At 33.3% G+C, this 14,578-nt stretch overlaps 1 protein-coding gene across 3 annotated transcripts in view; it reads right to left on the reverse strand.

Annotated features, from left to right (window-relative positions):
- PTPN12 (protein tyrosine phosphatase non-receptor type 12) overlaps positions 1 to 14,578 on the reverse strand; it is a 74,873-nt gene that overhangs the window by 46,623 nt on the left and 13,672 nt on the right. For all 3 annotated transcript variants that reach the window (XR_013995329.1, XM_081079547.1, XM_081079548.1), the window contains exon 2: positions 220 to 328. Coding sequence is in view for 1 of the 3 variants with exons in the window: in XM_081079547.1 (XP_080935673.1) it covers positions 220 to 328 (109 nt within the window). In the remaining 2 variants the exon portion in view is untranslated. The remainder of the gene's footprint in view (positions 1 to 219; positions 329 to 14,578) is intronic.

A 14,578-nucleotide genomic window follows, 5' to 3' on the forward strand; every position in this document is an offset into this window, starting at 1 on the left:
CCACAAAGATATTCTTACTTGGACTTTTTGGTATTTAATAGTTAGTATCAGAGTAATTGTGATGCTTACAGAAAAATTAAACAATAAAAAACACAAAAACTATCAGAAGGAAAAACAAAAAGCACAATTCCAAATTATTATCTTGTAGTATGCCTTGAAAAAGATGTTAACTACTACTGATTAGTATTTCCATTTCCATTAGGGGCATTTCAAACTTACATGGCAGTATGTCCTTATATCTGTTCTTTTTAACATTTTCTTCCTTTTCTCCAGTGGCTGTGGGATAAATCTTTTCTGTTCTATATTTGGTAGACAATCTTCTTAATCGCTTAAAATACAAAAAGAAACAGAAAATTAAAGTTTACAAAAACATTAACATTTCAAAATTTTAATGATTTACAAGTAGCCCTTCATTAAATTTTCTTAACCTCAATTCCTCATAACTCATTTTCCTCCTTTCTAAGCTCACACAATATCTCCCTACCCCTTAATAACCCCAAGGATGATTTGTTTGTTAGCATAAGTGCAAACATAAGATTAATATTCCAAATAGCAGTGAAAGAGGAAACTACAATAAATTTTATTTAGAGAAATCATTAGTAAGCTGAGACAGAATATTTAACTCCGTCCTTAACTTACTCAAGTAATTTTTGTGTTTTAACTAAGGGTCCTAAAAACCAAGTTTTAAAATCATGCTAAAAGATCATGGACAATTTTCTTTATTCTTGCTCTTAAACCTTGAGTACCCATGATGTGTCAGGTTCCTTCTAAAGCATAAGCTAATAATTACTTATAAGACACTGCAAAACAAAGTTCTTTCACATACTGAATTGGAAATGTCCAACAAAGGCCAATTCTGCTTATTCACTGCATCACAGAAGTGGTTTATGAGTTAGTGACAAATTCTTACCACATATGGCAGTAAGGATGTTCCTTGGACTGGAATATTTCTGCATGTCAGTAATACACTTCCTGCTTTCAGAAGCACTGAAAGTCAGCATTGTGAATTGTTTAAATTCACTGCTTAACTACACTACTGAAATTTAATTTCAAAGTAGCTTACTTTCTTCCAGGCTTAAAGACATATTGAAGGCATTATGATTTTACAATTCAACAAATCAAATACAAACGAAATGAAAAAGAAGTCTGGCAACATGGAACTTTTTCACCATTTTATTTTAAAGTGGAGTGTATCTTCCAAAAGAAGATATACTTTAGATACTGATGTTTAAGCAACTAAGATATTATGTCTATATTTTTAAAAATCACAGATAGAACTTTAATTCAATAGTCTTAACTTATTCTTATTGTGATATACTTTAACACACAACACTTGAAATAATCTTACAAATAGACACTTACATATAGAATGGTGAGCTTTTTGGTTTTCTTTGAAAAAACTAGTAAATTTTATCATCACAATCTTAAAACAGGAGACCTAAAACAGGAATACACACTTTTTTTCCTAAGATGAAAAGACTTACTATAATCTTGTTATGCATTGGCACAATGCCACAGTAAAATTCACCACATTTATGATGCTATTTCCTGTAGTAACCGAGTTCTCAAAGTGTATTAGAAGGAAAACGTATTTAAAAGTAAATGGGCTCAACTATATGGTTATGGAAAGAGAAATGACTCTGGGTTGTGAGCACAATGTGATATATAGATGATGTATTACAGAATTGTACACCTGAAATCTATGTAACTTTACTAACAACTGTCACCCCAATAAACTTTAATTACAAAAAAAAAGTAAATGGGCTGTTGGTGAGGGTATGGGAAAACCTGAACTTCATTAAATGCTGGTAGAAAGAACATTTTAGCATAACCCCTAAGGAGGGTAATCTGGCAATTAAAAATAAACACAATCCCTTAACTCAGGAATTGTAATTCCACAAATCTGTCCTCTAGATAAATTACACACATGAAATGATGTATGCACAAAAAGTTACTTATTGCAGTATTGTTTATAAAGAACAAAAGACTGCAAACAATCAAAAAAGTATATTACTATCTAAATAGACTTGTTTATTCATACAATAAAATATGATATAGTTCAAAGCCAATGAGGAAGCTTTTTATAGTGATATGGAAATATCTCAAAAACATGTATTAAGTGTAAAAAAAGCAGGGAACACAATAGTGTATATAATATACTACTATTAGTAATAAAAAGAATAAAAATATATTTGTATTTGCTTGTACATATGCATAAAACATCTCTGAAAAGAAACTAGTAACAAAGGTTGTCTGTGGGGAAGAGAAATGGGTAGCTGTAAGATACGGACAGGAAGGAAACATTACCAAACGTCTTCTCATACTTTGAATTATACCGTGTTTCCCTGAATATAAGACCTATCCGGACCATCAGCTCTAATGAGTCTTTGGGAGCAAAAATTAATATAAGACCCGGTATTATATTATACCCGGTCTTACATGATGTTACAATAAGACTGGGTCTTGTATTAATTTTTGATCCAAAAGATGCATTAGAGCTGATGGTCCGGGTAGATCTTACTTTCGGGGAAACACGGTATGAATGTATATCCTATTCAAAAAATTAAATGTTAAAAACAGTAAAGGGTAGTAAAAATGGTTCATGATTTAATTACTCCCTATTAACAAAGATCCTCCCAGTTACTTTGATACGCACTTGTATACATATCACATATTTAATCAGAATTTTTGTATTTTCTCTGCTCAGAGTTTCATTTTCAGATATTTTATTATCTTAACACATTACAAAATATTGTATGTGAATGTAACTTATAGAAGGATATCAATTTAAACAGTTGCAGAAACACAGGAGAAAAAGTAATGTAAATTAGATAACTGTCACTAAAAAAACATATGCATATATTACTACAAAGAAAGGGAAGAATAAATAATTTAATTATAAAATGTGAATGCACTCATGGAATACCTGCTGCAATCACTCCAAGCATTTTTTTCCAAGTGACAAATTATGTTAATTGAGAAATGTGCAAAAGAAAATTTTTATGTGAAATGACTTTTCATTTCTCATATAATGAATCTTAAGAACACTTTTGTGTACGTATAAGTATCTAATTTGAGTATGAATTTTTATATATCCAGTTTTCTTAAAGCCTAGCACAGAATAGAATGCTACATTCAAGTTTTCAATGAAGAATGTTCTATTAAAATAAGTCTACATAAATAGTGTATTTAGAAATCTTGATACCCATCAAATACTAACCTCTGATGTAGTGTAAATAAAACAAACGTAGTCCATTAAACAAAAACTTTGTACGCTTTTTTTCAAAATTAAAAAAAAAAATCCTCAAGTAGGGACGTAGTTTCCAGCAACAAAAAGTCACCTTTATACTAGTTACCTGCTCGAATTAATTAGATTTGTCACTTTCTGGCTGTACAACACTGAACATATTTAATCTGTGTCTCACTTTCTGTAATATAATACCTACAGTCAGCAAACACCCTAGCACAAAAAATGGGCTCGGTAAATGTTAGCTATTATTACTGAGTAAATCACCGAAATGTTTTTAAAAATGTTATTTGCTACTACAGATTTCTTTCTTTCTTTAAAACCTTTCCTACATCAGACATCAAAGGGACTCACAAATTCTGGGCCAATGTGTTTGCCTGAAGGGCTTCTTAACACAGATTGCAGGGCCCACCTTCAGAGTTTCTGATTCAGTAGGTCTGGGATACAGCCTGAGAATTTGTATTTTTAAATAAGTTCCCAGGTGATACTGTTGCTGCTGTCTGAAAAACACACTTTCAAAACTATTAGGTTGGTACAAAAGTAATTGCGGTTTAAAAGGTTAAAAATAATTGCAAAAACCGCAGTTACTTTTGCACCAACCTAATACTAGTATACAGTATAGGTTCAAAAGAAGGAGTAATCAATTGCATGGAAGACTAGAAGTTGATTGTCAACAATTCTTAGGTTCCTCTGTATTTTACATACAGATTGACAGCATCAAATAATTTTGAAAAAATGATTAGAAATTTTTCTTTGGAGGTGGTGGACAAATTAGGGATGAAGAAGGGAAAATGTAATTATCAAGTACTCCCCACTCAAAAAAACAGAAAAAAAGGACAGGGGAGGAGATCAGTAGCAAGTGAGAGCAATAAATGCACCAGCTATAAACAAAACCATCTTAAATAAAAGAACTAAAAGGTTTAGAGATTAGACTCTGGATAAACTGGAAGGTATAGTAAATAGGAAAACCAACACTCTCCCATTTCTTAAAACATCGGTATAATACAACACTGTAGGGATCTGGTAGCACTTGACAACAGTATATAATTGGTAAAACACAGACTATGAAAAGGTGCTTTCAAGATTTTACTTTAAAATTTTCTGTGTTTTTGTGTATGCTTTTTTTTCTTTGCTTCTTCACATACCTCCAAATGTTATCCATCTTTTAAGTCCTAGATCCTTCAGAGCTTCTTATCTCCCTCATGCAAAAATAATCTGTCCCTTCTGAATTGTTTTTAGACTTTATACTTACTCTTAAAACACCATTTCCTTCTATTTATGATAAATACATAAAGAGAATACATCTTCCCTTACTAATCTCTAAACTCTGAGTATAACGTTACTATCAGATTAATATTTATAATGCCCTGGAGCATATTAAATACTTGTATGTTAAATAAGTTAACCTTAGAATACAATTTTAATGCTGGCCTAAACAAAAAAAGGTTTTGTTTTTCTAATACCACATCAAAATTAATGTCCAAATGGGGCCTGAAGTAGAGGTAGCACCAAAGTTCATTTAACTGTATGAAATGGAAAGTATCTACACATTTAATTTCATTTTAACTTCCTAACCACTATGTCCATGGTCTCTAGTGAAGTTGTTACTAGAAAATAAATTATGAAACACGCCATAATATACTAAGGAATCTTATTCATAAGCTTAGTGCTTATGCGACAGACTATGAGACTAGCACTGAACGATGCGCAAGCAATAATAATTCTTTATTAAAGTATGCATAATTATTCAATATGATACTCAAGTAAAGACAAAAGTACTTTGAATCATTTACTGTCCTAACTGGGCAAAAATATATTTAAATGGTATATTTACATAACCTTATACTCACCACACCCTTTATCATGTGTGGGTTTTTAAATTAAGCAAACAAAAAAACCAAACAAGCCTTTAATAAAGACATTTTCAATTAGTTCTACCTTTAAAAGTCTTGAAAAGGCCACATAATAAACTCTTCAAATAATTTCACTCTTATTTCAGAGTTTCTATTCTAGAAGACAAGTCTGATCATTTCTAGTTCCACACTCAAAAATCCTCCAATGGGTCTATCACCTCAAAATAAACTACCTACCAATTCCTTAGTTTGATTATAAAACATTTTGAATGCTGCCTGCCCAATTTCCTAGCTGCTTTTTTATATAACACTCTCTTACAGTGTGATGCTTCAGTCACATAGAATTACTTACCACTGGGGACGGCCTGGTGGCTCAGGTGGTTGGAGCGCCATGCTCCTAACGCCGTGATGGCGTGGTTCGATTCCCACATGGGCCAGTGAGCTGTGCCCTCTACAGCTAAGACTGTGAACAATGGCTCTCCCTGGAAATTAAGCTAACTCAAATTCTTTTTGGAATAAGACGAATATAAATAAATTGAATATTGGAGCTTAAGACTTCTCATGCTATTACTAGTCCACACAATACTGCCCCAAATTCCTCAATGTTGTAACACTTAAAAAACAGTATGAGTTTCATAAGGCAGTACTTTTAGTACATATGCATACAATATACAAATCTTAAAACTGTACCTTGAAGTGGAATAAAAATGGAATTGCTTTAAGCTTAAGTTACATTGTAGCAAAATACAAAAATACCTAACCCAAAAAACAGTACTGCTTTTGCCATTGCTCTAAAAATTTTCTAAGGCAATTACTGAAGAACTTATCTGAAATTTTATAAGATAGAGGGTTTGGCACATAGTTGGCACTCAAGAATAAGTTTAAATGAACAAATTCATTTGGTTTTATACCCGAAACATTTAATTGTCTTAGTCACAAAAGCCACTCAATCTAACACTATTAAGTTAACCCTACCATACAAGTTGCACAATTATTATGCTAAAATAAAATTAAAAAAAAAATCCCAATACAAAGTAACTGCAACAAGTAGTAAAATCAGAGTATAATTTCCACCAACAAACATACTATCTGAGTGTTCTTAAATCTTTACAAACATATTTATATAAAAATATGCATGCCTCTAATAATGTTATACAAGCAACTAAAACAATGAAAGGGTCATTCAACTATACAAATGCCAACATCTACGTTTAACTGCAAAATATGCAACTCTGCCTTTCAAAATTCATCTTCTTATCTTTGCTCAAGCTTTACCTGCTGTCGCAAGACAGACTAAGCTGTCTGCCATTCTTTTTCAGAAATGCATAGCTATGAGTTCTCATTTGAAGCTAAGTCAGGGCTAATGTTAAAAGGACATGATATGAAGAAAACAGGACTCCAATCTTATGGTTCTTTGAACAAGAAAATGATTTTATTCTTTGTTTATATCGATTTCAATGCTTCAGTTATTTGCTTAGTAGTCTGCCACGCAAACTCCTTGCTTTTTTCTAGCTCAACACAGAAATCATCTTGCTGAAACCTTTCCTGAGACTACTATGGGCATCCGCTCCCATCTTCCACTTCCTCTAAAATTGCTTCCTCATCTCTAGCCACAGCTCTTTATATATAGCTCTAATCTACAACAGATCCCAATGTCCAATAATTATTCATACATGTACATAACCAACCCTGATAGACATGAATTCCCCGAAGATGCAGATCCTATCTTCTTTGTTTATTAATATCAGCTGGTACCAGCATAACCGTGACGAATAGTAGTGAGTCAACAAACTGTTTAGGTCTTCTCAGGTGGTCATGTTCAGTTCAGAGAAACTGGATGCAAATCAAAATTGACCAGTATATCTAAAAAATTATTTTCTCTCCCCTATTACACTTCATTACTAATTCATAACCGGACTGCTTTGAGTCAGAGAAGCTGGGGTTCAATTCCTAGTTCCATCAACAACTAGCAAAGGAGATCTTCTCAACATAACAGCTTTATAATTCTCCCTGAATGGGTGTAGCAATAGACCTTAACTTCGAGAATTTGTTTTTAAATAAAACTTTGTACAACAGACTTTATATCTAAAAATAAATATGGCAAAGCATAAAACTAAAAGGAAAAAAAGGTAATATAAAAGTTTTGTAACAAGCTTACAATCAATTTTTCAACTGCCTAGACAACAAGCAAATGCTTTCCTTTTCTTAAAGGAAAGGCTCCTGTTCTGTGGTTGGAAAAGAAAATACAGTGCTTTCTCATGATCAAAATAAGTTAGGCGGTGAAATCCAATTTTTTCCTCTTTCTACACCCCAAGCTATATTATGGAAATAAAGTAGAACCCCATCTGAATTAAGAGCACAATAACAATGTTTGGTCATATATATTAATTTTATTGAAGGTATTTAATACAGCAAATGGCAAAGTGTTCCCAGGTGTGATTATTTTATTTTTATTTATTGCTACTCACAAAGCCATCACCTCTCATCCGTCTCTTCAGCATCTTTTATCTGTCTAACCACTTAACTCATGAAACCATTGGTTCCACAGTTTCCAGGTCAATTCCAACTTTAAATATTTTATCCCATTGTCCTTATAGTAAATTGCTCAGAAATCCCATTGTCCCTATAGTAAATTGCTCAAAATCTGGATATTAAAACTATAACTCCTGATTATGCTACACTTCATATGGTTTTATCTTAATTTAAGAAAACACGATCACTATAGTCCCCTTTACCTGTAGTCTCCATTGCCAAACCCAGACTCTCTAAGTATTCCAAAGCAATCCATTGCTAATCTCATTCCATAATAAACATACAAAATTGAGAATACTTAGTTCCAGTTTTAACACATTAAGTCACATTAACTGCTCAACTAAAAAATAAAGAACACGCCTAAATTAATAATAGTATCGATGCAGAATTCATAGTCATCTTTGTAAAAACAAATATACAGGAAGAGTCACCTCTGCAGTTAAAGAGAGCTCAATACATACTTACCGCTACATGGAAATAAATTGTCTTGCTAGGCCAGACACCACAAAGCTGTCTGTGGTCAACAGACCGAACTTTTAAAGAGAAATTTACAAGTTCCTGGTGAACCATTAACTCCTGAACCCCCTGAAAATTTCATTCTGAAAGTACTTTTATGAAGTCACCAATAATCTCCAAAATGCATCTAAATCTCAAAAGCCTCAATTCCTATAAAATTTTTAACACTGATGAGTAGTTAACTCCTTTCTCAGATTCCATAAAAAAAAATTGTCTTAATTCTTCTCTCACCCTGCTAATGAGTCCTTTCCGGCTCCTCTCTACCCATTCAGGCTGAAAACCTCCTAGTAGTTTTGGACTTTCCCCTCTTATCTGCCCACTTGCTTCCTCTCACATCCAATCAGTTTCAAGTTCTTGTGAGTCCACCTCAGTAAACATCTCTCAAACCTGGCCCTTACTTTCTAGTCCCACTGCCAAAGAAAGAGTTGTTTTAGTATAGGGTCATACAGGTAACTTAATTCTTTCCTCTAATTACATTGTCATTTGAATTAAAAATAAAAAAGATTTAAGAAATCCTTTGACTGAGGGAAAAGGGGAAATTTGGTGGGCATAACAAAATAAAAATTACAAATAATGTATGTCAAGGAGTAGAGACAGGAAAAAATGCATTTATGTTCATTAATCATGTATGTAAAGTACCCTATGATACCCAGCATAGAGCATGCCTTTAAATATGTAAAAACTGAGATGAGTATATACGATTTATTAACAGATGAGGATTTTAAAAAATTAATTTATTTTCAATTACACATGACATACTATATTAGTTTTAGGTGTACACATACGAGTGGATGATTACATATATAAACCTTATAAAGTGATCACCCTGATAAGTCTAGTACTCATCTAACACCATACATAATTATTACAATATTATTAACTATATTCCTTATGAACAGATGAGAAATTTAAGGGAAATTTTTAATTAGCTGGCTCTAGCAGATACCAAAATATCTTTATTTGTCCACTCAAATACTGCCAATTTTTATTTGTTTGCTTTTAAAAAGCATTTTAATCCTTTTTTGTTTCCCTAAGATTTGGTGCTATACCTGAGTAGGATACTTAAGATCATACTGCTCATTACTAGCACAGTTCCTGATTAAAAACTCAGAAAAAATGTTAACTGTACATTACAAGTCTACTTAGATTTCACTAAACAAAATAAATCATGGGCCAAATTCTAGAATGGGAGGGTAAATTGTTATTGATGTTCTCCCTAATCCTTCCATTGTCAATCTACACAGAGACCACCACATTTAAGTCTTAACTGTTATATATCTGAAAGCTTGGAAGTTACCTGGCAAACCAGACTAAGTTTACAAGCTATATTTTTGCACCTTCCCAAGTCCAGTAACACACATAAGGCATTACTATTAACGGATATACTGTGCTATATTTTTCTATCATTGCATAAAAATGCTGTTTTGTGTCAGGTATTTATTTTTTTCAGATATAAAGAAATTAAGGGTAATAGAGGATCTACATTAACACAATCATTACCACTTTTCAAAAAGGAGAAATCAAGCAGAGATAAAGTCAAGTTAGGTTTCCAAACTTGGTTGTTTGTAGAAGTAAGTTTTAAATTCTTAACAGAAACAGTTTGGCAATTCTCCAAAAGGCTAAAAATAGTTACCACATGACCTTGCAATTCCACTTGTAGGTATACCCAAGAAAACTGAAAACACATTATCTACACAAAAACTAGTACACAAATATTCACAGCGTTATTCATGAAGGCCAAAAAGTGGAAACAATTCAAATGTCCATCAATTCATGAATGAATAAACAAAATATGGTATATTCAAATAATGGAGTATCATTTGGGCATAAAATGGAATGAAGTACTAATACTCAACAGATGAATTTTGAAAACATTATGCTAAGTGAAAGAAGACAAACACACAAAAAGCACATGTATGATTTCCTTTAAATGGAATGTTCAGAATAGGCAATTCCATAGAGATAGAAAGTGGTTTCCAGAGTGTTGGGGAGAGAGGGAAACGAAGTATGACTGGTAATGGGTATGGGGTTTCTTTTGGAGGTGATAAAAATGTTCTGAATTAGACAGTGATGATAGATGCCCAATTTTGTGACTATACTAAAAACCACTGAAACGTGTAGTTTAAAGAGGTGAATTTTATGGCATGTGAATCAATCTTAACAAATGTAAATTTATCAACAAAGCTGTTATAAAATTTTCTTAGTAGGGTGTTGGGGGATATTGTTAATAGCAATTACTGGCAGCTTCAGAGCAGGCTGAACAAAGCACCATCCCGTACATCCATCCATCTCCAATTATTACTCAGCCTCTGTTCTTACTGTGGTCCTTTCTCATTAGGACATTAATACCACAGGCCCAAACATAACAAAAATGAAGAACCTGATCTAAATACAAGTAACATGAGTAAATTGCAAATGAATAATTAGGTCTATCAGAAACTTTGGCCAGTGAACTTAACACATAACTTTTACAGGATAGGTAAGTGTGATGGGTAGGAAAGATAAAAGTATGCAGTCTTTAACATTGTTAAAGTATACTAACGAGGCTAGACAACAAATATGAAAGACTATGTACTTAAAAGAGGAAGATAATAAATAGAAAATGCAGGGTGGGGGGGTGGAGGCTGAGAAGGAATAACTGATAAACCATCTAAGATTAGGGTTAAAGTTTAAATTCTATAACTTCTGTAACTAACCCAAGACCAGGAAGAAAGATTAAAAATAGAAGAATTAAACCCAAACCTGGGTAATAAAGCAAATATGTGTTCTTAAAGTTTTTATATATTTCTCTGGGGAGATGGAGATTATTTTTGATACCAAACACTCAGATTTCTTGCAAAAAATATTTCATTCTGAAATTATTTTAGACTTGGTCTTGAAAAGGCCAGACCACAAAGATATGTGCAACCCAAGTTACCAAGGGTATGACTTTGTCTTCAAATATCTTTGTAGTGATAAGCAGTGCTCCTCTTTCTTACAAGTAAACCCAAGCAAAGAGCCAACCTCAATCATAAAAACTAGAACCGACTAGTATACAATTATCAAGATTTCTCCAATATTTTAAATCAGAACACAAACTTATGATATAGAGGAAATACATAACAAAATAATGTACAAATGTAATCTTGAGTGGGTTTCTAAAACTTTCAAAAAACATTATTTTAGAATTCATCAATCTAAATAAACCACGACTTAAAATAACAGATGTGACATTTTGACAACTTTCAAAACCATACTCAAACTCATTGAAGAGAATTTACTTATATTTCCTCCAGCAGAAGTTTACTGAGATAAACGGAATGTAGTCAATCTATATAGCAATCTTGAAAGAAAAATGATAAATAACTGAACCTTCAGCTGATTCTAAGAACTATTACACTGGAATTATGAAGTTACTGTCCTATATGACGAGAACATTTTACTTTGAAAATTAGTTTTGTATTATGATTGTTAAACTTTTATAAACGGACTAGTTGCTTTTCTTTCTGCTAAAGATGGATATGTAGAAATACCTTGATATGAAGAACGCCTACAACTCAACAACAAATAAACAACATAATTAAAAACTGGGCAAAGGGCTTGAGTAGATACTTGCCCAAAGATATACAAATGCCCAACAAGCATATGAAAAAACGTTCAACATCATTAATTAGCAGGATAATCAAACTGAAACAACAAAATATCACCTCACAACCATTACAATGGCTAGAATCAAAAAACCAAAATAACAAGTGTTGAGGATGTGGAGAAATTGGAACCCTTGTGCACTGTTGGTGGAAATATAAAATGATGTAGCCACTATGAAAAATATTATGGCAGTTCCTCAAAAAATCAAAAACTTACATTACCATATGATGCAGCAATTCTACTTCTGGGTATATACCTGAAAGAACTGAAAGCAGGGTCTCAAACAGGTTATGTGTATGCTCACGTTCATAGCAACATGACTCAAAACAGCCAAGAAGTGGAAGCAGCCCAAGTGCCCATCGATGAACGGAAAAACAAAATGTGGTTTATACATACAATGGAATATTATTCAGCCTTAAAAAGGAAGGAAATTTTGACACTTGCTACAACATGGATGACCCTTGAGAACACTATGCTAGTTGAAATTAGCCAGTCACAAAAGGACATACTGTAAGATCCCACTTAAATGAGATATCTAGAGGAGCCAAAGCAATAGAGACAGAAAGTAGAAGGATGGTTGGTAGAGGTTGGCTGCACAACAATGTGAATGTACTAACAATACCAAACTGGACACTTACAAATGGTTAAGATTGTAAGTTTTGTGTTACACGCATTTTACCACAATTATGTATTTTTTTAAAAAAAGGAAAATAAAGCCATTGTAGTTGTTTGCATAAAAATTAAATGTCCCACACAGTATAGTAAGGGAAACCAGCTGATTGTGGGTAAGCGCCATTAAAGTAGCTCAGATTACCAGGCCACACAATATTCATATAACATTGGATACCTCTACTCTACTCATGAATTAACTGTTAAGATTTTCAAAACAAACAAAAAATCTACTTTTCAGTTTGCTGTTGTACTGGGTTTCAGACATGTACAATAAAAGGAAAAAGGTTTTATTATCACCTTCCTAAGGATGACTGGTCTCACACAGTTTTTTCCTAACATGTCCTATATGCCAGGTACTAACCTGTCCTACACACAGGTACCTTTGCTACAGGTAAAGCGGTGACCAGGACAAAATCCCTGCCCTGATGTCGCACACATTCCCAAAGTACATGCTAGTCAGGTTAAGTATTTTTCATACTGCCTTTTGTAGACATCATTTGTTTACACATTTTGTCCTATCACTACCACCATTACCAAAATTATAATTCCCTGTCTGCCAGACAGATAATCTTTCATATTTCTCTTTATACCCCCATAGTCCGTAGTGTCTTCTACATATCATATATTCGATAAAGAATGGCAAGTCTTTTAGGGATTGGGCACTGATAACCATTCAGAACATCATACAGTCAATGAACTGGCACCCTACTATCACATTTATAACATATTCAGTTCAATAAGCTGATAATACAGTTTGTATAACTGGAGAGTATGTACTTCAAATGCTACTTGAAATTTGATCTTTGTGGTTTACCATCACATTGACAAATGAAACTGATAAAAAAGTGCAATTTAAAATAATTTATCTAAAGTAGTATCTCTTTGTCCTAAATAACAAAGTGAAGACGCTTTGCTTTTGCTTCACCTCTTTAATTGTATTACCTACGATGTCACCAAGGAAAGCTTTCAGTCTTTATCACCAGGGGAAAAATATGCAGAATAAATGAGTCAGATAATACATACATATCAAAAGCCCATCAACGTATCCTCAGAGATGAGCCATATGTGTGTGCCTATGTACACCTACACACAATGTAATTTAAACATGATATATTAAGTTTAATATTTGAAAATTTATATAAGCAATACATGCAGATGCTAAAACATTCAAACCATACTGATAAGTTGTGTCATGGATTCCCAAGACCACTCCACTCAAGTTTGATGATTCACAAGGAAGACTCACTCACAGCTATGGTTTATTATAGCTGAGGGCAACAAAGCACAGGCAGCTAAAAGAAATGTGCATGAGGCACAGTCCAGAGGAAACTAGGCATAAGCTTTCAAGAGCCCTCTCTAATGGTGTCACACAGGACCCACTTAAATTCCTCCAGCAATTAGTTGTGACACCACCTGTGAAATGTCATCTACCGGAAGCTCATTAGAGATTCAGTGCCCAATTTTTATTGAAGCTGGTAACACAGGTACTCTCTGTTTAGAGCAAATCAAAATCCCAGACTTCCAGAGGGAAAGGTGTTCCACATAAACCATATTTGTACAATAAAGGCACAGTGAGCCACTCTTCTCACAGAGTAAGAGATACCTTCCCAAAAGTCCAAGTTCCCAGACACTAACCAAAGGCCAGTCTTGCACACAGGACTTCCTAAGGAGAGCCATCTCAGACTTGCTGTGTTAACTCTTTAATGTACACAATTATAAAATGAACAAGTGACCCTCATCCTCTCTAGATCCCTCTCCTTTGAAGGAGCCAGTCATGTTAAGTATCCTTATTAACAGATATTTTATGTTGTGTCATAAAAACTGCTACAACTGACATACTTGGACATACTATTTTATGCACATATGCAAATATTTTGAAGATTCCTAGAAGTTGACATGCTGAGTCAAAGAATATACACATTATCTATTCTATTATGGCCAAACTGCCTTCCAAATAAGACGTCACCAATTTACCATCTATCAATAGATCCAGAACACCAGTTTTTCTATATCCTGGCCAACATTTGCTATTATCAACTCCTAATTGCTGATTATCAATTTTTGAATTTTACCGAATTTGGTGAACTCTGGTAGACTCCGCTAAAAGTTAAATGTGGGTTATTTGCATTTC

Source organism: Rhinolophus hipposideros (assembly GCF_964194185.1).
Source record: "Rhinolophus hipposideros genome assembly, chromosome: 18".
Taxonomy (NCBI): domain Eukaryota; kingdom Metazoa; phylum Chordata; class Mammalia; order Chiroptera; family Rhinolophidae; genus Rhinolophus; species Rhinolophus hipposideros.